This window comes from Dendropsophus ebraccatus, chromosome 13 (genome assembly GCF_027789765.1).
Source record: "Dendropsophus ebraccatus isolate aDenEbr1 chromosome 13, aDenEbr1.pat, whole genome shotgun sequence".
Lineage (NCBI taxonomy): Eukaryota > Metazoa > Chordata > Amphibia > Anura > Hylidae > Dendropsophus > Dendropsophus ebraccatus.
In genome coordinates this window covers 36,817,849-36,842,926 of record NC_091466.1, presented here as the reverse complement: position 1 = coordinate 36,842,926, position 25,078 = coordinate 36,817,849, and the positions used below count along the sequence as shown (strand labels likewise).

Below are 25,078 nucleotides of genomic sequence, written 5' to 3'. Positions count from 1 at the left end.
GTGTCTGCACAGCAGTAGACATACAACAAATGTGTCCCCATACAACTTCATAACAGACCTCAGCTGCTGCAGAACCTCATAATACACCTCAACCTGCTGCAGAATATCACTGTTACTGTTGTTACACTCAGTGGCGTAGCTACCATAAAGGCAGGCTAGGGGCCGTGCAGTAGGGAGCCTGGGGATGCACAGGGAAGATATGAGTCTCCTGTGTCCTTCTGCTCAAACCCTTAGGTACTGTAATGTGTAATTGACCCAGTGTTCATTTACATGCCGCAACATAAAATAATAATGCTTTTATTTGTATAGCGCACACAGATTTTGCAGAACTTAACATAGTTTGCCAATTATTGCTCCCTGTCTAGGGCTCACAATCTAAATTCACCTATCTGTATGTTTTGGGTGTGGGAGGAAACCCACGCAAACACGGAAAGAACATACAAACTCTTTGCATATGTTGCCCTTGGTGGGATTTGAACCCAGCACAGTGCTAACAACTGAGCCACCGTGCTGCCAAGGTTAATATACAGAGGACAGGGAAATCTCTGCTTCACTCCTCTTATAAACTCTGACCTCTAGAGGTCAGAGGTTATCAGTGCACGAGCAGTGAGGCAGAGATCTCTTTGACTTCCTTTTTCATTTTTTTTGAGTTGCAGCATGTAAGAGAACATTGAGGTCACTCATACACTGCAGTACATGAGGGGTTAAGCAGAAGGTAGTCTCCTGCATCTATGTATTTAACCATAAGGGCTCCGGATGGGCCCTAGTAATTAAATACAGTGGACTGACAGAGCAAGCACTTTTGTAGCTGCTTATGCCTCTGGTCACAAGAAATGTAAGTTTTTGGCCACATCACCGATTTATATATATGCAGTACTTGTGTGTAGGGGAGGGGGGGGGGGGGCATGAATCCTAGCTACGCCCCTGCTTACACTCATACAGCCAGCTTATGCCTGTACATTAGGGATGAGCAAATTTACAGTAGTAGCAAAGTGCTTTACTACACCCAGCCGTCGACCTGTCAGACGACTGCATTTGAGCTCTGCTCTGGGTGTCTAGAAAATCTGGATACAGTCCTGCGAAACTTCACCCAGGACTGTATCCAACTTTTCCAGACACCTGGAGAAGAGTGTAGCGAGGCACTTCGCTACTACTGTAATGTACACTTAGGCAGGCAGCTCATACAGACAGACGGGTCTCCTGACAGCTGCTTCTGGCGCTTCACTGCTACCCTGGGACCTGCCTCTTTGTCCTCATGCAGCTGCCCAAACAGGCTCCGGTAGCCGCTGACCACACTGAGGAGCAGTAGGGCACTCAAGGTAGTGTATGTAAGCAGCCTGAACCATAGAAAGCGCTCCAGTGACGCTCAAGTAATAGAAAAGCATTTCTACAAAAGCCCAAGGCCTTGTGTTGTTTTACACTTGTCTGGTTTATTGATATAGCCTGCTTGCTCTGTAATGATACCATGCCAGCAGGGAGGTAAAATTTCTATGTAAGGGCGGGTTCGCACTACGGAATTCTCGGACAATGTCCGCGGAATTCCGTCAGCTGTCCGCCCGCACATCTGGGCGCCTTTCCGCCGGCCCCATAGACACCATTCTATGGGCCGGTGTATTCCGCTATACGCTGAAAGAAGTGTCATGTCCCTTTTAGCGGATCGCGGAATACGCCGGCCCATAGAATGGTGTCTATGGAGCCGGCGGAAAAGCGCGTGCCCGTGCGGGCGGACAGCTGACGGAATTGCGCGGACATTATCCGCGAGAATTCCGTAGTGTGAACCCGCCCTAATAATGAAACAAAATGTTGATATAAAGTGTGGTAATACGAATAAACTATTTTTAAAACTAACAAAAAACATAATATTAGCTTTATTTTTATAGGGAACATAAAGTAAAAAGCAGGGCTGTGGCTGCTGGAGAGGATGATGGCAGGGGGATGCTCAGTGTCCCTCCAGGGCCCTGTGTCCCTCAGTGTCCCCCTGCCATCATCCTCTCCAGCAGCCACAGCCCGCACAGCTCTGGGAGTCAGGTCGTGACATCACCATGTTATCCAGGAAGTGAAGCCTTGATGCAGTAGTAAGTGCAGGAAAAAAAAAACTTTATATGCATTTCCCATAATAAGTGTATATTGGGGATTTGTATAACGTTTGAGGGGCAATACAATACTTTCATAAAAATTTTCACCGGACTTCTCCTTTAACATGCAACATAAAAATAAGTTAAATGTTAGAGACCAATCTAGCAATAACGCTGAAAACAAAAATGATAAACTTTATACATGTATAAATTACTGTTTAGTAAGGGATTATAGCTTTACAAGCAGGGCAGCTGATCCCTGACCCTACCCTGATACACCATTTGTCCTTCCATACAGAGCCCCCGCCCTTAAAAGAGAAACTCCACTACTCGAATGGCGAGTCAAGGATCGGCTGCCCCATTTGCAAAGCTAGAATCCCTTAACTGTGCAGCTACCTGATTACATTTTGGAGGGCCCCATTGGGGATCAAGTGGAACCACTTCCCTGCAAAAGATAACCTGGGATTAACGTGACGGATCTAACACATCTCCCCATCATGCTACTACTTTTCTACTCATAGTATTGTTTCGTGATAAGGTATTTATCAGGTGTCAAGGCCACTGCCGGCAGTCGGAGTCCCGGGCTGCCACTCTCCTCGCCAGACCCCACGTACAGGGGCCTGGCGCCATCATCTCTGCAGCCCTCTCGGGGGCCTCACCAGCCCCGGCTCACAGATCGGTGTCTCAGATTTAAAAAGGGACTGCATCCGATAGTTTTTTGTACCTTACACCTCCCTATAAATTCAAACCCTGCCCTAATCCCTTTGTTGAAGCCTCTGCATGCTTCCATAGTGTGTGGTCAGAGCTCGCAGTGATTCCTGCCACTCTTGGTTCCTGCTATCTGTGGTTCCTGGCTGTGACTACAATCCTGGTTCCAGCTGTGAGTCCTGCTAAGTTCCTGCCTGCCTATTAGTCTCCAGCAGCACCTCACCTGCAAGGCAGCAGGTAACATTTCTTAACTATCTGTGGACCGGCATCACTCTGCAGCAGCTCTTCTGGACTCTCTGGTATGGCACATGTGCAGTTGCTGCAGCTGAAATGCCCGGTGTCAGTTCTTACAAATGGAGTCTCTGCAGTGCTCACTCGGCAGCTCCGCCCCCGTAAGTGTACACGCAAGTAGAACAGAGGGGACCTGCCTATGTACACTTACAGTGTGGCCTGGCCTACGGGCAGAAGCAAGGAGGAACACAGCCCTGCCATGCTGAACAGCAGTTATCAAGAGATAGGGACTAAAATGTTGGTCTGGGCCCTTACAGTGGGTGGGTGGCGCCCAGCTACAGTACACCGCACACCATTCTCCCTGGTTAGCTGACTGAATGACTAATCAGGGGTCGGGAGTCAGGACATCGCACAGACTGACTGGGCCACTGGGCCCCCTTGACATGGTGGACCCCGTACCAGCCACTATGGCGGTAGTTCCGCCCCTGGTCAGCAAGAAGAAATGCTGAATCATAGTTCACTGTGGTGTTCACAGTCTGTTCTAAGAAAATCTTTATTAAATCCACATTGAGATTTTTTTCATCACTTTCTGGTTGTGTAACACTTGTAAAACATTTATACAAAAGATGGGAAGCACTGACAATACAATGGGCGCTTACCCCAGTAATAAATTTAACAGTAAAAAATACTACAACAGAAGAGTCTAATGTAGATAAGTAAAAGTAGTAAAAAAAATATATACACAATGAAAATTTGAGTTTTAGAAAAAGAAAAAAAAAAAAAAAGTACTTCATAATCTTAGCAAACCAAAACACTGGTTATTATACTCATGAGGGACCAAAAACCCAGCCTAGATATGCCATTTCCCTAGCACACTGGAAAACGATGGGAGACTAGATAAAGATAAATAGAAGTATAAATAGGATAAATGATTCTGAGATAGCGCTCTCAGCATTTAGGAAAATGGGAAACATAATGAGGAGTCAGAAATCTTTATTTTGTCCAGGTATAACGCGTTTCAAAGTATTTTCCACAACCCACAACCCCGAAAAGGTGGGCAAGTTTCTTATTACCACTAGGTTATCCATTCTAAAGAATTATACTACTGTACGAGGCGCTCTGCATTATTTACTATTTTGTCTCAACATATAGATAAAGATAAAAGCATTCATATGAGGCTAAGAAGATGACACTGGGGATTGGAAGTGGAAGTCTGAGCCAGCTGGAAGCTAATGAAGATTTCTACATATTTACATGGGCAGTGACTTAATAGTTAATACAATCTGCTGTATTGAACAGCAGGGTGGATTTACTAAAGACTGGTGTGTGAAGCTCATTATTTGTAGTCTATTGCTGCAGTGTTGCTCACATTTATTCGTATCAGAGACTTTGGTCTTTGGCAGTGCTGCCGGACCTAGAAGTAGAGAATGTCAACACATTAACTAAACACATTTAAGTTTTATTGGGATGTAGAAATATAATGCAGAAACCCAGTTCTAAAATATCAGGTCATGTATACCGAGGCAGAAGAAAGATTATCAGTCATTGTGTGGTCAATGATAAAAAGAATCCAAGTGATGAAACTCACCCCAAACTCAGTCCGTTCAGAGAACAAGACAGAGCCTGCATATGACTCGTAAACCCCTAGTATGTAGTTCAGCATCTCACTGCTGTTAACATAATGTGTGAGTCTCTACAGCTGTAACCACTTAATACCAGAAGGATTTCCGGTGTCTTCTGTTTTCAACAATGCCCATGGCTTCCATGACTTCCTCCTGAAAGGTTTTCAAAGATGGGACATAGGTTCTCTCCAAAGAGTCTTCTACAGAGGTATCCTTTGGACCATCTAATGCAAGAGAAAAGCAGAAATATGAAACAAGACTTCAGAGCTATACGTCAGTCTGCCAAATGTTGCATACATTTTTCCCCCTAAAGTTCCAGCTTACTCATGCTGACCCTAAGGTGACCTCCAACATGACTTGGGGTGGTTCCTGAGATGTCACTAAGAGCTGCAGGAGCCATATTATCTCCCACTGGTTCAGATAGTCTAACTGAACACACTGCTTTAAAAGGGAAACTATCAGCAGGTTAGAGGACTGTAACCTGCTCATATAATGGCAATTTTCTTCTGCGTCGCTGTCGCTTAATCTTTACTGTAATCAATATATAAATTAGGTGATTCGACGCACCGGGGGTGAACACTACTGGCCGGCCCTTCTTATGAATATTTATTGGGAATATAGAGAACCACTTCTATATTTGTGAAAAGGAGTGGGCTAGCCCGATTGGTGGTATGACCACACGGGTCGGTACTGTGCACAACCCCCGTTGTGATCCAATAGGGATTGTGCACGGAACCCACCCAGCATAGTTATATCCATTCGTACATGAACTTCCGCCGGTGGAATGGATCAGTGTACATCTTGAAAGGTATGCATTAAATTGTCCAATTAAGATGCCAAAAACTTTATTTTTCCATCAATGGGGCTTTTTGAGCTTTTTTTTTTTTATGCAAAATGTACCATTTTTTCCCCCACACGTTTTAAAGTCCCTCTAGAAAACTATTACAACCACCAAATAGATTGCTTAGACTTATATTGCATAGCATTGATCTGTGAAATCGACGCTCTGCTACTACAGTCTGCCTAAGGTAGACTATCAACAGATCAGAGATTGGACAGCATGGAGGCAAGTAAGAGACTCCTGACCGCCAGGCAAACCTATTAGGGGTTTCTGATCAGTAAATGACAGGAGCCATCACTTTAATGCTACCGATAACAGTGTTTAATGGTGGACATTAACAGGATGGCACCCGGCACTCACTGTCTTTGAGACAAGCTTTACTCCTGCGATTGCTTCATAGTACAATTGTAAAAGCATGCTGTACAGTTATAGCATGATGCTTTAAAGCATAGACAGCCATGCTTTCATTACAATATATATAAGTTTACTATACTGTATACTTTATACAGAAGATTCATGTTCTCACCTGTCCACTGCTCAGGGATAATCCCATCTCTTCTCTGGAAGACAGGCTTAGGAATGATTCGTCCAGTTCGTAAGGACACTCTTACACGCTCGCCTTCTTCTGTGTATCGCCATTCCACCTCTGTTGGCTTCCTAGAGAGCAGAAAACATATCAAACCGTAAACTCTGCAGTATATGTAAAAACCTTAATGTATACTGGCCTATATTTAACAAAAGGGAGTCAGTAGGTTTATGCATCCCTAAATTAAAGCAGCATAAACTAGTGACAAAAATACTGAACAGAACAGTGTATTACTTACACATCATTCTGTTCAGCTTTTCTCCTGATATGCAGGGAAATGGGCAACTCCCTCCACCATCTAGCTGATTGAGAGCTGTCTGCCTATAAACAGGATAGATCGAGAACTGCCAATAAGTGATTGTTGGGCAGAGTGCACAGGTGCTCATGAATATCCAGGACTACTAAGCACACGTGCATAATGGAGAAGACTAGTTATTTCCTAGTTATTCAGGAGGATATTCTTGAATCACTTGCATGATACATCATTCTTTTCAGCTTCTCTGTCACTACCTTATGCTAATCTTAGATAGAACAGCATAAACCTACTGCTAGAGTATCTTTAACCCCTAGTCACTGGGGGAGTTCAGAGATGGGTCACGTGATGACCCAGTTCTGAACTGCCACGGTCCCGGGTGTTATATGCAGCCCGTTACCACGGCTATTAGCGGGCATGGTCCGATCGTCAAAGTTGACAGCTGCATCTAAATACTTGTTGTTCCCCATACCTGGTGGTCTAATGGGCGGAACATCCCCCCCCCCCGCGACGCAATCGCGGAGGGGCAATCCCTGCATCTGTCCCGGGCCGTGGTCTGTGCCATAATGGCGCTGATCCCCGCTTGGCCGAAAGCAATAGAGTACAGATCTCATTGATTGAAGCAGTATAACTATACTGCATAGCTCTCCATGAGAGATCAGAGCTAGGGATGAGCGAACCGAAACGAACCAGATTTGTTACGAACTTTGCAAAAAGTTCGGTTCCGAACCGAACTTTCAAAAAGTTCGTTAAAATCGCAACAGCATCGCAAAACTGTATTGTTTTCACAGAATGGAAGAGTATATACGGAATTACTCCTAAAATTCCTTTTATCCTGTTATTATGTGAATATCAAGGTGTGTGACGTCACTACAGGAACAGGAAGTGCCTGAGCGTCCATGCTCTCATTGTCAGTGTCTAGACTGCAGAGAGAGAGAGGAGGTGTACGTTAGGCAGAGAGGGAAAACACAGATTACATATCCAAACAACTGGATAAGTACAGGGGGAGATAGAGAAGGAGTATATATTGTTTGTGAGAGAAGCAGGAGAGAGGAAGATTAAAAAAAAATAAAAAATAAATAAATCGCAAGATCCAGGGAAAGCTTGATAAGCCCATACATAGTGAAAGAGGCTGAGAAATCAAAAGTTAGGTAGAGAGAGTGTGTCCAAGAAATTGACCTTAATATCCTAAATATGTGCCCAACGTAAAAATCTCTATCTCTCATATATATATATATATATATATATATATATATATATATATATATATATGTGTGTGTGTGTGTGTGTGTGTGTGTATATAATATATATATATATATATATATATATATATATATATATATATATATATATATATATGTGTGTGTGTGTGTATCGCCAACAGCCATAAGCCCAGATTCAACAGGTTTGACACGAGAGTAGTTGCGTCAATTTGTAAAGCAAGTGCCAGTGAGGTGTCAATTTAATGAAAATTGGACACGTATTTTTGGATAATGGAAGTGGGGTAAAGCCTTCTTGAATCTGTGCCTTTTTAAGTGTCCTTTCTTCACCTCATGGATTCTGTGGGTGAGGTTCTCTGTCTATTTTGCCGTATCCGTAGCCTGCTAGACTAGGTGTAATGTTAGAGGGTTTTTTTTTTTTTTTTTTTTTTAACATTGACTGTCCTGTGCTGAACTCTACATCAACATGTTGTCATGTTTAACCCCTTAAGGTCAAAGCCAATTTTCGTTTTTGCGCTTTTGCTTATTCCATTTTAAGTTTAAAAGTCAACAGCGCTTGCATTTTTTTCACCTAGAGACGTATATGAGCGCTTATTTTTTGCGAAACCAATTGTACTTTGTAATGACAGGCATTATTTTTCCATAACATATGCTGCGAAACCGGAAAAAAATCATTTGCGCTGTCAAATTGAAAAAAAAAACGAATTTGTTTTGATTTCGGGGAGTTTTGCATTTACGCCGTTCGTCCCATGGTAAAACTGACTTGTTATGCATGTTCCTCAAGTCGTTACGATTACTATGATATATAACATGTATAACTTATATTGTATCGGATGGCTTGTAAAAAATTCAAACCGTTGTTAACAAATATACGTTCCTTAAAATCGCTCCATTCCCAGGCTTATAGCGCTTTTATCCTTTGGTCTATGGGGCTTTGATCACTTTTTATTACATTTTTTCTGGATTTGATGCGACCAAAAATGCGCAATTTTGCACTTTGGAATTTTTTTTCGCTGACGCAGTTTACCGTGCGAGATCAGGAATGTAATTAATGAATAGTTCGGGCGATTACGTGTGCGGCGATACTAAATATGTTTATTTATTTGTTTATTTATTAATTTATATTTATAAAATGGGAAAAGGGGGGTGATTTGGACTTTTATTAGGGGAGGGGATTTTTTATTAATAAAAACACTTTTTAACTTTTTTTTTTACATGGACTAGAAGCCCCCCTGGGGGGCTTGTATATACATAGCACTGATCTCTCATAGAGATCAATGCTGTGTATATACACAGCAAAGATCCATCAGATCGGTCATAGATTGCTATGGCCATAGCAATCTATTGCCGAGCCGGGATCAGCGTCATTCCGACGCTGAGGCCCGGCACGGGCAGAAGAACGGATCTCCCCCCCCCCCCCCCCCCCGCGATCGCATCGCGGGGGGGAGATCCGACCCACTAGACACCAGGGATAGTGTGCATAAAGCACTTCAATGCAGCTGTCAGGTTTGACAGCTGCATTGAAGTGCTTAATTAGCCGGAGCGGCAACGGGACCCGCGCCGGCTAACAGAGGCACTGCCCGGCTGCACGTGTCAGCCGGGATCAGCGCCGTTCAAAGCGGGGTCCCGGCGGGACCCCGCTCTGAACACCCCCCGCGGCACCATGACGTATCAGATACTTCATGGGTCGCTAAGGGGTTAAAGAATGATTTTTACAAACGTGCATATCCTTAGCTTCAAACTTCAGTTTACTAGGTCCTTCTGGGTCCAAAAGAATACTAATCCTACTAATGCCCCCACCGTCAATTGTCTATTTAGAAACATACTGGGTGGAATCAAGAGCTGCGGAAGCTGCCATCTCAACTTGTCTGTTTTTAACAATACTGGCCTGAGAGCCATCAACTGCGGCCTTCTTCTGCTCCTCAACTAGTCTGTTTTTAATAATACTGACATTGAATCAATCAACTGCTGCCTCCTCCTCCTCAATTAGCCTCTCCTCGATAATACTGGCCTTGAATCAATCAACTGCTGCCTCATCCTCCTCAATTAGCCTCTCCTCGATAATACTGGCCTTGAATCAATCAACTGCTGCCTCATCCTCCTCAAGTAGCCTCTCCTCGATAATACTGGCCTTGAATCAATCAACTGCTGCCTCATGCTCCTCAAGTACCCTCTCCTCGATAATACTGGCCTTGAATCGATCAACTGCTGCCTCCTCAAGTAGCCTCTCCTCAATAATACTGGCCTGAGAGGCAAGCAATCTACTGCTGCCTCCTCCTGTTCCTCGACTTGTCTCTTCTCAACAATACTGGCCTGAGAGGCGAGCAATCAACTGCTGCCTCCTCCTGCTGCTCAACTTGTCTCTTCTCAACAATACTGGCCTGGGTGCAATCAAGTGCTGCCGCATCCTCCTTGTAAACTTTTTCTTTCAATATTTTTTGTCACTATTTTGGCACTTTTATTCACTATATTTTATTAAAATTATTCCTATTAGTATTATTATTATTTATTTATTTTCTCATTATTTTTGCACTTTTTTTCCCCCCACTTTTTTCATTGTAATATCAACTAAAACTAAACGAAACTATACCCTATCACACTCCCACTATTGTAGCTGCAATTATTCAGTTAGAGCAAGGTTCGTTTTCGGTTCAGACCAATCTGAACTTCATGAAAGTTCGCTGGATCGAACCGAACTTTTGAAAAGTTCGCTCATCCCTAATCAGAGCAGTCATACTAGAAGTCCCCCAGGGGGGCTTCTAGTAAGTTTATAAAAAAAAAAAAAAAAAAATGTTTTTTTATTAATACAAAATCCCCTCCCCTAATAAAAGTTCGAATCACCCCCCTTTCCCCATTTTATAAATAAAAACAAACAAACGTTTGGTATCGCCGCATGCATAATTGCCTGAACTATTAAATGATAACAATACCGATCTCTCACGGTAAACGGCGTAAGCGTGATGAAATTCCAAAGTGCAAAAATTGCGCATTTTTGGTCGCATCAAATCTCGAAATATTGTAATAAACAGCGATCAAAAAGTCGCATATGTGCAATCAAGGTACCGATGGAAAGAACGCATCATGGCGCAAAAAATGACACCTCACACAGACCCATAGGCTAAAGGATAAAAGCGTTATAAGCATGGTAATAGAGCAATTTTAAGGAACATATTTTTTTAAAAAGGTTTTAATTTTTTAAAAGCCATCAAATAAAATAAAAGTTATACAAGTTACATATTGTGATAAGCATAACAACTTCAGGAACATGTATAACAGTCAGTTTTACCCCAGGGCAAACTGCGTAAAATTTCACCACAAATTTTTTTTCTGGTTTCATAACATATTTTAGGCAAAAATTACATCTGCCATTCCAAAGTACAATTAGTGGCACGAAAAATAAGGGCTCATCTGGACCTCTAGGTGGAAAAATGCACGCGCTATGGCCTTATATACACAAGAAGGAAAAAAATTAAAGTGTAAACTGGCTGTGTCCCCTAAGGGTTAAAAAGACAGCAATATTTATGGTCAGATAATTATTTTCTGTGCCCTGTGGTATCTGGCATCAATACTCCATTCCCGAGATATAGGAATTTCCATATGAGACTGGGGGAGACTGAATATAAGTCATCAAATATAATAACAGCAGTGGCTAACCACATAAATCCCTGTCAGTTGTGAGGTGCAGCCACCATGCATTGTGCTAAATTGCTAGAACTTTGGATGCCTAGTCCACACCTTCAATTCTTTGTAATACTCCTTAAAAACATTCCCAAATAGTTTTGTAGTGTGACAAAGTGCATCATCCTTCTGAAAGATACCATGACATTGAGAAGTACTGCTGCCATGAAGCAGGATATGCAATTATGTTCAAGTGCTTGTGTAAAAGTAAGATCCTTATGAATGGCAGGACCCAATGCTTCTACAGCAAAACATTGTCCAAAAGACAAGTGACACACATGCACTTAGCCATCCACCTCTCTGTGGCACAGAGATTCTGACTGGTCTCTATTTTGCCTCATAAGCACCTGGTACACTGACACATTTCCATCACAGCCATCACCTACAGTAGCTCTTCTGTTGGAACAGTCTAGATCAGGGGTGGGGAACCTCCGGCCCGCGGGCCGCATCCGGCCCCTGAGACCTCCCGATGCGGCCCGCGGCTCCCCTGTGATGTGCGCCGCTCTGGAGGAGGAAGGAGCCGGCATACACAGCATCCTCCGGTGTCTGTGACAGCTGCCGGATACAGGAGGATGCTGTCTTCAGTCTCCTGCGGGCCGCGCGCGATGACGTCATTTCATCGCGCGCCGCCTGCAGGAGAAGATCGGCACAGAGGACCTGGGATAGAAGAGGACCTGGGCAGCGTGGGAGCGGAGGTAAGGTGAGTGGGATATTTATTTATTTTTATTTGTGGGTTAACTAGGCCACCAGGGACATGCCTGATGGAGGGTTAAATAGGCCACCAGGGACATGCCTGATGGGGGTTAACTAGGCCACCAGGGACATGCCTGATGGGGGTTAACTAGGCCACCAGGGACATGCCTGATGGAGGATTAAATAAGCCACCAGGGACATGCCTGATGGAGGATTAAATAAGCCACCAGGGACATGCCTGATGGGGGTTAACTAGGCCACCAGGGACATGCCTGATGGGGGTTAACTAGGCCACCAGGGATATGCCTGATGGGGGTTAACTAGGCCACCAGGGATATGCCTGATGGGGGTTAACTAGGCCACCAGGGATATGCCTGATGGGGGTTAACTAGGCCACCAGGGACATGCCTAATGGGGGTTAACTAGGCCACCAGGGACATGCCTGATGGGGGTTAACTAGGCCACCAGGGACATGCCTGATGGGGGTTAACTAGGCCACCAGGGACATGCCTGATGGGGGTTAACTAGGCCACCAGGGACATGCCTGATGGGGGTTAACTAGGCCACCAGGGACATGCCTGATGGGGGTTAACTAGGCCACCAGGGACATGCCTGATGGGGGTTAACTAGGCCACCAGGGACATGCCTGATGGGGGTTAACTAGGCCACCAGGGACATGCCTGATGGGGGTTAACTAGGCCACCAGGGACATGCCTGATGGGGGTTAACTAGGCCACCAGGGACATGCCTGATGGGGGTTAACTAGGCCACCAGGGACATGCCTGATGGGGGTTAAATAGGCCACCAGGGACATGCCTGATGGGGGTTAACTAGGCCACCAGGGACATGCCTGATGGGGGTTAACTAGGCCACCTGGGACATGCCTGATGGGGGTTAAATAGGCCACCAGGGACATGCCTGATGGGGGTTAACTAGGCCACCAGGGACATGCCTGATGGGGGTTAACTAGGCCACCAGGGATATGCCTGATGGGGGTTAACTAGGCCACCAGGGACATGCCTGATGGGGGTTAACTAGGCCACCTGGGACATGCCTGATGGGGGTTAACTAGGCCACCTGGGACATGCCTGATGGGGGTTAACTAGGCTACCAGGGACATGACTGATGGGGGTTAACTAGGCTACCTGGGACATGACTTGGGGGTTAACTAGGCCTACCAGAGGCATCACTGGGGGGGTTAACTAGGCTACCAGGGACATGACTGATGGGGGTTTACTAGGCCACCAGGGACATGACTGATGAGGGTTAACTAGGCCACCAGGGACATGCCTGATGGGGGTTAACTAGGCCACCAGGGACATGCCTGATGGGGGTTAACTAGGCCACCTGGGACATGACTGATGGGGGTTAACTAGGCCACCTGGGACATGACTGATGGGGGTTAACTAGGCTACCAGGGACATGACTGATGGGGGTTAACTAGGCTACCTGGGACATGACTTGGGGGTTAACTAGGCCTACCAGAGGCATCACTGGGGGGGGTTAACTAGGCTACCAGGGACATGACATGGGGGTTAACTAGACTACAAGGGGCATCACTGGGGGTTAACTACAATAGCAGGGGAACTAGGGGAACAATACTTTGCCTTGCCCCATGTGCTGCAAACCCCCGCTACTAACTGCCGCACATGATATGCGGCCCTCGAATGATTTTATTAATGCCCGACCGGCCCTCGACATGGAAAAGGTTCCCCACCCCTGGTCTAGATTAATTAACCTACAATGTGAGGGTGCACAAGACGGCCTAAATACAATGTGGGAAGGACAATATGGAGGCCTGACTACAATGTGGTAAGGACAATATGAAGGCCTAACTAAAGTGTACGGGCACAAAAGAGCCTAATGTAATTGTGACTTCACAAGATGTTCTACTTGTGTTTCCATTTCGGGACCTGGTGATCACCAGGCCACGGAGCGCCAACCAACATTTTGTATTGTAACTGAATTGTGGGGACACAAAAAAAAAAAAAAATTGTGTAAATAAAGCACTGAGGCACAAGAAAGAAAGGTTCAGTCTCCAGAGGAGACAAGCTTTTATCTGAGAACTGTGAATCAGTGGACCGTTTACCTTGGGAGCTGATCACAACACAAACATTTAAAAAAAAAGGCTTAGACAAGTTCTTGGAGCAAAATAATGCTAAAGGAGAAGTCCGGTGAAAATTTTTATTAAAAGTATTGTATTGTCCCCCAAAAGTTATACAAATTACCAATATACACTTATTACGGGAAATGCTTATAAAGTGCTTTTTTCCCTGCTCTTACTACTGTATCAAGGCTTCACTTCCTGGATAAAATGGTGATGTCACGACCCGACTCCCAGAGTTGTGTGGGCTGTGGCTGCTGGAGAGGATGATGGCAGAGGGATGCTCAGTGTCCCTCCAGTGCCCTGTGTCCTATAGTGTCCCCCTGCCATCATCCTCTCCAGCAGCCAAAGCCCACACAGCTCTGGGAGTTGGGTCGTGACATCACCATGTTATCCAGGAAGTGAAGCCTTGATGCAGTAGTAACTGCAGGGAAAAAAAAAACATTTATGTACATTTCCTGTAATAAGTGTATATTGGTAATTTGTTAAACTTTTGGGGGGGCAATACAATAATAAAATTTTTCGCCGGACTTGTCCTTTAATGCATATATAGAAATATAGAATTCATCTAAGGTTTTCCATACCCTTTTAACTACATCTTCTCCCGTCCCTTGGTTGAACGTGATGGATTTGTGTCTTTTTTCATCCATAATAGCTATGAGTTTTAGTAGACAATGATGTGGTATCATTATGGGGTACATACGACTTTTTGATTAATTGTTATTGTTTTTAGGGAAGATGGTATAAAAAAAAAAAAATAACACACAACATTAATAATGGATAACCTCACAAAAGAGGCCAATGTGTCCGGTGCCAAAGGCTTTTTCTACCAGACAGTACCCTGCTCTATACTAAAAGAGGTAAGAACTTGGATGCCACAGACGTATCGACTGCGGCATCTAATGTTAAATGGTCGGGATTGGAAATATTTCTGATCTCAGCTGTTGCAGTAGTGTTGGCTAAGCTACTCCATACATATTTAGGAACAGCACAGTGTCAGCTGAGTCTATGCTATCACAATGCTAAGAATACTTGGAAAATTGCTCTAACCCCATGGGTGCCTGTCACATAGGAGTTACATACATGGATTTAAGAAAATATAGGGGATGTATGTAGACAACTCCTTTAAATGTCATGGAGAGTGCTGATTTATCTACAATTATAGCCCTGGTCACCAGGTTTACCAATATTCTTTAGGACACAGATTTAAACAACGCTAAAGTGCAAAGTATCATACAGCATAGTACTTTACTTTCTCGGTCTTCATAGTCGGAAAATATAGATTTGGGGGTAAAATTCTTAATGTGTGCACATTTTTTTCACTAATTACTGTAAAGAACTACAATGTTTCAGAAAGAGGAGAGGATCCGCCATACGCATCTTTACCAGCTTGTATCAATCAGATCACTACCACATTTCTTATTAGACAAGTTCTGCTTGTAGAGGCAGAAAATACAAGAGGCTATTGGGAAGTAGAACAGGCTACTCACCTGTCTTCAGGATCCACAAGGGCTACGTGGTTAACCAGAAGAGGACCTTCACTGGCCACATAGGTCCCTCTGTAATCACCAGACTTTCCAACATAGCGAAAATGCTGAATATTTAGAAAACAAAATGTGTTAAAGGAGAAGTGCGGCAAAACTTTTTATTGAAGTATTGTATAGCTCCCCATAAGTTATACAGATCTCCATTATACACTTTTTATGGGAAATTCTTATAAAGTGATTTTTTCCCTGCACTTACTACTGCATCAAGGCTTCAATTCCTGGATAAAATAGTGATGTCTCGACCCAACTCCCTGAGCTGTGTGGGCTGTGGCTGCTGAAGAGGATGATGGCAGGGGGACACTGGGGGACACAGGGCACTGGAGGGACACTGAGCATCCCTCTGCCATCATCCTCTCCAGCAGCCACAGCTGAAGTATTGATGCAGTAGTAAGTGCAGGGAATAAAGCACTTTATAAGCATTTCCTGTAATAAGTGTATATTGGTGATTTGTATATCTTTTGGGGGGGGCTATACCTAAATAAAATTTTTCGGCGGACTTCTCCTTTTAATGAGTTAACAGTTCTCAGAGAGCAAATCAGAAAAAAAAAACCAGCAGCCGCATTTACCCCCTTGTAGTCAGAGCCACTATAATGCTGCTAATGTAAATAAAAACTCTTAAAAAAACATGTTTATTGTTTCATGGTTTGATTGTACTCTTCTGACTGTATCCCTAGATTGTAGTTCTGAACAGCGATATTAGAGGACAGCTGTAAAATACTTAAATCAAACTACTTTATGTATAAACATGAGACCATTAGTAATCTACATTAAAAGAAAAAGGGAAAAAAAAACAAAAGAAATCATGCCGGAAAAGTATGTACAGCTACACAATGGGAGACAACCAATATCTGCTTACTAATCTGAGGACACTGATGATGGTAACCTTTGTTATACATAGAACTTTATTCTTTACAACCAAGTCCTGAGTCATGCATTGATCAGGCCCCAACAATGTGACTTCAGGACTATGGCTGGATCCACACGTTTTTCCTATCCGTTTTACGTATACGTTTTATGAAAAAAACGGATGCAATTGTATGCCATCCGTTTGTATCCGTTTTTCCACTGACTTGCATTATAAAAAACAAAACAAAACATGGATGCGTTTTTTTAACGTACACAAAAATAAGGTTGACTACGTTTTTCTGTCCGTTAAAAGTAACCAAATAAAAACGGATATGTTAAACAGATATGTTGAACGGATAGGAAAAACGTAGTGTGGCCCCAGCCTCAGTCTGTAGACATGCGCACCTTAGATTTAGTGCGCTGTGAATTAGGGACTAAGTCTTTGATCATGTACACTGCAGGATTCTCTACTATTAAAGTTCTTGCATCTGCGCGGGATCGTTGAGGTCGGATTTTAACCAGTAGGCCAGGCAGGATATAAAAATAGAGTGGGAGGGGGTCACCTAAGCAATAGTGACCATAACATAAGTTTTCATTTAACTTTAATAAGATGCTTAATATGGATGCCACATTGCATTTTTACAGCTTTTTTGATATTCACCATACCATATATCTACAAGCTGAGATGGGAATACTCTTTTCAGGCCTAAAACAGCAGCAAGTGGTAAATTACAGATACCCCTATTAGGAGGATATAGCATGATAAAGGTACAATCATGTGTATAAAAACGGCATAAGGGTAAATTCACACGGGCGGATCCGCCGGGAGTCTCACGCACGAAATCCGCAGCTTTTCCGCAATACACGTATTAATAATAATAAGAATACATGTATTGCGGATTAGCTGCTGATTTCATGCGTGAGACTCCCAGCGGATCCGCCCGTGTGAATTTACCCTAACAGCAATAAATTCCCTGGAGGGGAAAGTGGTTGCTGATATCACATAGGCATTGCAATAAGCTTTTATTATCAAAATGTGTATAAATCGAAGTTGAAGAGGACTAAGTACAAGACATACTGCACCTGCTTAGACTGACAAGAGAACAAAGGAAAGAGATGAATTCCCTATGTTTTCTGGAGTAGGAAAGGGCTTTGGCTGCATCTGTGCTTGGGAAGTTATGTATAGGTTAACTTTTAAGGGCTACAGATAATTCAGAGGAGGGGAGATAGTAAGCATATAAAAAGCAACATTGGGGGATGGCATAAGTTTACCAGAGAAGCAGTGATTATACTGATAATAAAAAGTAATACTGATCCTTAAAAAAAGGAAAAATTGGCCGCACATCTAAGACTCTATTCACACTGCAGGTTGCACGCTGCTCGTGGCTTAAGTACAGACAAAAAACAGAAGGTGCAGCAGCAACCCACAGGTGCAAGGGCTTACCGTATATACTCCTCCCAGCATACACACGGTAAACACCTGCTCTGTACATATTAAAAAAACGTTTGATCAAATAGTTTGCTAAGATCCTCATTTTTTAATATGTACAGAGCAGGTGTTTACAGTGTGTACCCTGGGAGGAGTATATACGGTAAGCCCTTGCACCTGTGGGTTGCTGCTGCACCTTCTGGTTTTTGTCTGTACTTAAGCCACGAGCAGCGTGCAACCTGCAGTGTGAATAGAGTCATAGATGTGCGGCCAATTTTTCCTTTTTTTCTGTTGTATGTGGGGGGTGTGGCTACCTCCTGTTGGCCTGCACTCCACCCATGTCCTAAGGGTGCTATAAAAGAGATCATTTGGCTCCTATCTACCCAGTTGTAGGCTTATTCAGCCCAGGAGAGGCCATTGCTAGCGTGAAAATGCTAGAGTAGGGACGACTTAACGTTGGCAACATGGTACACTGTTTGATCAAATAGTTTGCTAAGATCCTCACTTTTTAATATCTACAGAGCAGGTGTTTACCGTGTGTATGCTGGGAGGAGTATATATAAGCCCTTGCACCTGTGGGTTGCTGCTGCACCTTCTGTTTTTTGTAAGACTGATCCTTGGTATGTTGAGTGATATTGTCCTATATCACTTATTAATACAGACATTAGCGATAGCGCGCACAGCCCAGCAATGTACATAGGCAGGGGCCTATGCACCAATGACATCAGGGGACAGGGCCTACAGTGTCAATGTGGGCGTGGCTAAGTGGCGCTTTGACCGTGAAGCACCGCCCAGGTAGCACAATCCGCAGATGATAAAATCACTTTTTACTGGAACAAGCACCATGATGCAACATATAAAATAAGTTTTAAAAACTGCAAAATTTACCCTTTACACCTGTGTAGAGAAGTCATAATGCAAAAAGGGGGTGACAGTGTCACTTTAAGCATCCGACAACTGCTAGATTCAAGTATGGAGGCCTTGTGGTGTACACATCATATTAAACACCCACATATACAACATAGCCATTGTTTTCTTAATAACTCTCACCGTGTTCAGATTCTCTACCACCACCCAGTTGCGGGCTCTTATAACCTGTGATACCTTCCCCTGTTTTCCTTTGTCTTTACCAGCAAGTACTTCAACCTGGAAAATAGAGAAGATAACTCAATAAAAACCTGAAACAGCAATGCTTTAGATAAAACTATGTCCCAAGCAAGGAAACTGCAGATATTTAAAAGGGGTACTCCGGTGAAAAATCAAAATGGTTTTCAAATCATCTGGTGTCAGAAAGTTATACTGATAGTAAATTACTTTTATTTAAAATTTCCAGTCTTCCTGTACTTATCAGCTGCTGTATGTTCTGCAGGAAGTGATGTATCCTTTACAGTCTGACACATATAGGAACTCTCCAGGACAGGAGAGGTTTTTTTATGGGGATTTGCTACTGCTCTGGACAGTTGCTGTCAAAGGCAGAAGTGGCAGCTGAGAGCACTGTGTCATACTGAAAAGAATACACCACTTCCTGCAGAACATATAGCAGCTGATTTTTAATTAGAAGTAATTTACAAACGTGCATAACTTTCTAATGGTGCGTGTTCCCAGACAGATTTATCTGACAGATCTTTGAAGCCAAAGCCAGGAACAGACTATAAACAGGGAACATGTCACAAAGGAAAGACTGGGACCTATGCTCTTTTCAAATACATTCCTGGTTTTGGCTTAAAAAATCTGTCAGATAAAGCTCTCTGTGTAAATGCACTATTAAACCATGTCAATAGTACATAGGCTCTCTAGGAGTAAGTCCTATATATCTGACTTACTCCTAGAGAGCCTACGTACTATTTACATTTTGCATTATTCCTGGGCGTCAGAATAGTAGTGCACTCGGAGTACACATCCCCCAACATCTTCCAATATCCATAGTAGGGTGTAGCGAACATACATCGTATATGCACTATTATACCAGCTGATATGAAAAAAAAAAAAATTATATATTTAACAGGTTCCGTGATTACAGTCTGTGCATTGAAAATGTACTACCTAGCAGAATGTGGAGGTTGCAGCATTATGATTCCTAATGCTAGGAGCTCAGAAACTGTATAAATATATAGAATGGCCTGAGTGAGTTTAAGGGCAGTACCTAACCTGCTGGTAACTCCCTATAGTGCATGGGGCGCCGAAGATGAGTGTAAGATTCTTACCTTCATCCTCTGCGCTGTTTAGCAGTTTATCTTATGCTAATTAGGCGTTCTAGTGCACAGATCAGCCCCTTGCCGATCCATTGTGCTGATATTTATTAGGAGGGATGGCCTGGCCGGGGTTAGTATTGTCACCCCCGTTCTCAGGCTTATGTCTTGGAAATTTCATATCTCACCATTTTCTTCGTGGTCTCTCCCCTCAAAAGTTTATGTTATTGTTGGTGGACAGTGCAGTATGGGTGGGGCTTCACACCATCATGCCCCATATCCCCGCTTACATAGGCGCCATAGGCCCTACCCCCTACGTTAAGTCATCAGCCCTTAGGTTTACCCCTTATAAGTATCAACATTACGGAGGGGTGGGGCATACAGCGCGGACATAGGCTGCGATATGGGGCATGACAGCTGTGAAGCCCCGCCCATAGGAAGCTTAAGAATGGTGCTGAGAACTCTTTCTATGGAAAGGGGGGGCAATATCACTTTGAGGGTAGCTTCACATGCACCGGACCGCAGCTGATTTTCTGCTGCGGATCCGCAGCAGATTTGACTAAATTAATGAACACAGCATTAAATCCGGATCTGCAGCAGATTTTACAGTGCGGATTTAATGCTGCGTTCATTCATTTAGTCAAATCTGCTGTGGATCCGCAGCAGAAAATCAGCTGCGATACGGTATGTGTGAAGATACCCTAAAAGAGAAGTCCAGTGAAAACACTTCATGTGCATTTCCCATAATAATGTATATTGGTGATTTGTATAACTTTTGGGGGGCAATACAATACTTTAATAAAAAAAACTTTCCCTAGACTTCTTTGTTAAATAATGCACAGTGTTACAATCTGTTTAACTAGTCCCTGCTGAGATCTCAAAACACAGTATATGGAGAATGTAACCTCTCTCCAACTCTATGTTAGGGTGTTCATATACAGAATATGCAGTTAGTCTTCTGAAATTTCTTCTCTTTGTTGTTAAATGAATAGCAAGATAGAATGAATATTTGGTGCACTGCTCTCACCATGCGGGGTACCCCTTCTTTTGGGTCGCCCTCAGGCTGCTAGTCGCTGTCTCCGATCGCTGCACCTAGTAATGCACTGCAGTGTGGCAACGTGTACTGGAATTGGCGGGTGATCCTTTTTGGATATCTAGCATCTGTGACCATATACCACTCCTAATTTGTCTCCATATTAATTACTTTGACGTGCACATCTCCCAATATCCCACTCAGCAGAGGATCGGAACCCTAAGGGTGCCTTTACACAGAGATTTATCTGGCAGATTTTTTAAGCCAAAGCTAGGAATGGATTTGAAAAGAGGAGGAATCTCAGTCTTTCCTTTATGACCTTTTCTCTGTTTATAGTCTGTTCCAGGCTTTGGCTTCAAAAACCTGTCATATAAATCTCTCTGTGTAAAGGCACCCTTACTCTACCAGTAAAAGCACAAGAGCTGGGCAAAGCCACCTACTGGACATTACACCTGGATTTGCCCGCAAAAAGAATCACCTGCCAACTCCAGTAAGCGCGGACACACTGCAGTGCATCGCCGAGTCCAGCGATCAGGGACTGCCACCAGTTGCCTGAGGTAGATCCAAAAGAGAGCAGTGCACCAAATATTCATTCTATCTTGCTATCAATTCATGTAACAAGGAGAAACACCAGGAGACTAACTACATATTTTGTTGATGAACACCCTAACACAGAGTTGGAGAGTGGTGACATTCTCCATATACGTTTTGAGATCTCAGCAGGGACTTGTTTCACACAGATTGTAACATTGTGCATTGTCTAACAGAAAAGTCAGAGGATTCATAACTGGGCTGAGCGCTCTCATTCTATTTAACCCAGATGCATTTACCTTTAACAAAAGGTTCCTGTTATTATTGTTTATTGGTTTATGCAATATGCCTTGTAAGTATACCTGTAAATAAATACCTGTTTACATTTATCTTTACTCTTGAGAATTGGTAACCACAGGTCACTTTTAACCTGCCGATAGCTTCACTTTAATAATTGTGGCCCTCCATTTTCTTGTACGATCCAGGATATGTTGAAGTGTCAAAATTATTGAAACTCTGCCGTTATTTTCAAAAAGTTGCATATATGCTGTAAAATCGCAGCAAAAAATAGCACTATTTTACTGCATTAGGGTACGTTCACACTGAGTAAAATAGGCAGAAATTCCAGGCGGAACCCCTGCCTCAGTGTCTCAATGTAATCTGTTACATGCCTCTCCACTCAAAGAATTAAAGGAGATGGCAGGGGGACACTGAGGGACACAGGGCATGGGAGGGACACTGAGCTTTCCTCCGCCATCATCCTCTCCAGCAGCCAGAGCCCGCAAAGCTATGGGAGTCGGGTCGTGACATCACCATTTTGATCCAGGAAGTGAAGCCTTGATGCAGTAGTAAGTGCAGGGAGAAAAGCACTTTATAAGCATTTCCCATAATAAGTGTATATTGGTAATTTGTATAACTTTTGGGGGGCAATACAAATCTTTAGTAAAAATTTTTGCCAGACTTCTCCTTTAAGTCAATCCTTTAAATGGAGAGCAGCAGAGGGCAATAGATTACATTGAGACACTGAGGCAGACAGGATTCCGCGCGGAATCTGTGCGGCATCCCCTGTTTACTCAGTGTGAACGTACCCTAAGTGCAGGCTGCACAAAAATCAGTGTTCACACGTACCAGATCTGCAGTGGATTTCACGCTGCGAATTTGCAGCAAAATCCACTGCGGATCCTGGTAGTGTTAAGTGAAAAGGTCACATACCCGCAGCGGAATTTTCATTCGGTTGCCAGTATGTTACCCGGCCCCTTTAATCCCCCGCATCCCACAGTAATCAGCTTCCGGCCCGCAGCATACATTACCTGCTTGGTGCCGCAGCTGTGTGTGGGGTTCCTTGCTGCCCTCGCTCCCCATCAGCGAATCAGTGCTGCCGTGAACGGATTGGCTGATGGGGAGCAAGGGCCTTAGGGCAGCTTCACACGTATGAATGAACACAACATTAAATCCGCACTGTCAAATCTGCTGCGGATCCGCAGTAGATTTGATGCTGTGTTCATTCATTTAGTCAAATCTGCTGCGGATCCATAGCAGAAAATCCGCTACGATACGGTACATTTGAAGCTACCCTAAAAAAGCATCAGAAATGCCATGTGTGAACACAGCCTAGAGACGTCAACTACCTATTATATGACATGTCTCTGAGTAGTACTTGAGCCACATGAAAACCACCCTGTACTTACTGTGTCACCCCGGAAATACGACCATTCCGCATTAGTAATAGGCTCTACAAATATAATAGACCTTCTCTTTCCGGGAGGGTTTCTCCTCTGAGCGGCCACAGTAGGCGGTCGGCTGGTGCCAAAGCGGTAATCCCTGGGTAACTTAATCACCTTGGAGGGCAAGGCAAGGAGGGCTGTCAGACGCATTTCTGGAAAAGAACAAATTTACAAAAAAGTAAACGGGGTCTGCAGTGTTAGAGGCGTTCAAACTACAGAATCCGTGCGGATAACCTGCCCGTCCCATAGGCTCCATTCTATTCGGGCAGATTCCGCTGTCCACCCAACCATAGAATGGAGCCTATGGGTTGGTCAGATGTTCAAGCGGGAGCGCACACGGAATCCGTGCAGATTCCATAGTGTGAACACGCCCTCATTTTACATATTCCTTATCAAATGAAAGATGCTAGCTTGTTGTCAGTGAACAGAAATGCTGACAAGGTTATGCGTTTCATTCCCCGGCTCGCTGGACAAGACAAGCTTCATTGGCTTTTAATGTAGCTTATGTTTGCAGTGAGACTGATAAGTCATACAGGGACTTCTAATGTTTGGTGGGGGTCTGAGTGTTCAACCAACATTTATGACATGACTGCAACTTGTCACTTTTTAAAGTGGTGATAAATTAAAAGTTTTAATTTTGCGATTAAAGTGACTGTACCACCAGGCCCAGGCTGAAGCATTAGAGGCCGGCCGACCCACCCTTAGTGGGTAGAAACCGAAGCCCCTCCATGACAGGGTTCCATTGATGCTTATGGAGTCACATTATAGAGGGGCTGGGGTTTCCTCCCAATAAGGGTGGGTCAACCCGCCTCCAGTGCTTCAGCCTGGGCCTGGTGGTACAGTCACTTTAAATGGCCTTATTGATATAGTGTGTGATGGTGTTTCAGCAGAATATGCTAGCAGTTACTTACTGGTGGGGGCCCAACTGTAGGGGGGCCCAACTGTAGGGGGACCCCCCCCCCCCCCCAACTAAATCTGCTACAATACAGCCCTATTCACTGGAAAAAAGCTGCGATACAATTCTAGGCTATGTTCACACACACACAGTTTTTTTGCTCAGTATTCTGCAAACAGGAGTGGATTGAAAACACAGAAAGACTAATGTTTATACACGGCTGAAATTGAATGGTCGCCATTTAATGGTAAATAACTCACTAGTTTAAAACAGTGTACATTCATCCAACCTGCTGATAGTTTCCCTTTAAATGGGAAAGTCCAGACACCGACAACTGGAGGCAATGCCATGGCCTGCCATATTGTGGAAGCCTCTGTAGTCTTGGGGGTCCCCCCTTTTTCTGGGGTCCTCAGGTACAGATGGAGAGCAGTAGTATGTGCAGTCCCTCTGGACCCTTCTCAGAGGTATAAGCCGTGCTCCCTGCCCTCCACCACGTGCTGGTGATGAGAACAGTAACCTCCCTGATCACATGTGTATATATATATCCCATATATAGTGGTCGCTAGGCCGCCATGTGGCTGTGACCTTGACTACGGGTCTCTTCGCTCCCAGATATGACATTATCCCCGGCTCTCACCTCGGGTGCGGATGCTCCGCCGGGAACAGGAAGCGTCCCTGCACACAATGGTACTAATCCCCCCGCCTTCCTCTAAGGCCGGACCCCTATCAAATCCCACACGTTTAACGCTCGCAAATGCTGACTTTAGGGTAAATTGTCAGTGCCGCAAAGCATCATGGGAGTTGTAGTTTTAAGACCGCCTTTTTTTTTTTTTTTTTTTTTTCAAAACTTTATTTTTAAAACCGGTAAATGAA

The 25,078-nt window shown here is 43.9% G+C and overlaps 1 protein-coding gene across 3 annotated transcripts; it reads right to left on the bottom strand.

Moving 5' to 3' along the window:
• Positions 1–3,990: 3,990 nt before the first annotated feature.
• MRPL24 (mitochondrial ribosomal protein L24) lies at positions 3,991–25,006 on the bottom strand. Of its 3 annotated transcripts, none has more exons than XM_069949332.1 (6): positions 24,843–25,006; positions 23,275–23,462; positions 18,884–18,979; positions 15,502–15,605; positions 6,004–6,134; positions 3,991–4,860 (listed from the first exon to the last, which is right to left on the bottom strand). In XM_069949332.1, exons 2-6 carry the CDS (start codon positions 23,458–23,460, stop codon positions 4,724–4,726), a joined length of 654 nt encoding a protein of 217 aa, XP_069805433.1. In that variant the 5' UTR covers positions 23,461–23,462; positions 24,843–25,006; the 3' UTR covers positions 3,991–4,723. The 3 variants fall into 3 exon arrangements, with proteins under 3 accessions (XP_069805433.1, XP_069805432.1, XP_069805434.1); XM_069949331.1 differs by lacking the exon at positions 24,843–25,006 and adding an exon at positions 24,495–24,834; XM_069949333.1 differs by lacking the exon at positions 24,843–25,006 and adding an exon at positions 24,466–24,557.
• Between the last annotated feature and the right edge of the window lie 72 nt (positions 25,007–25,078).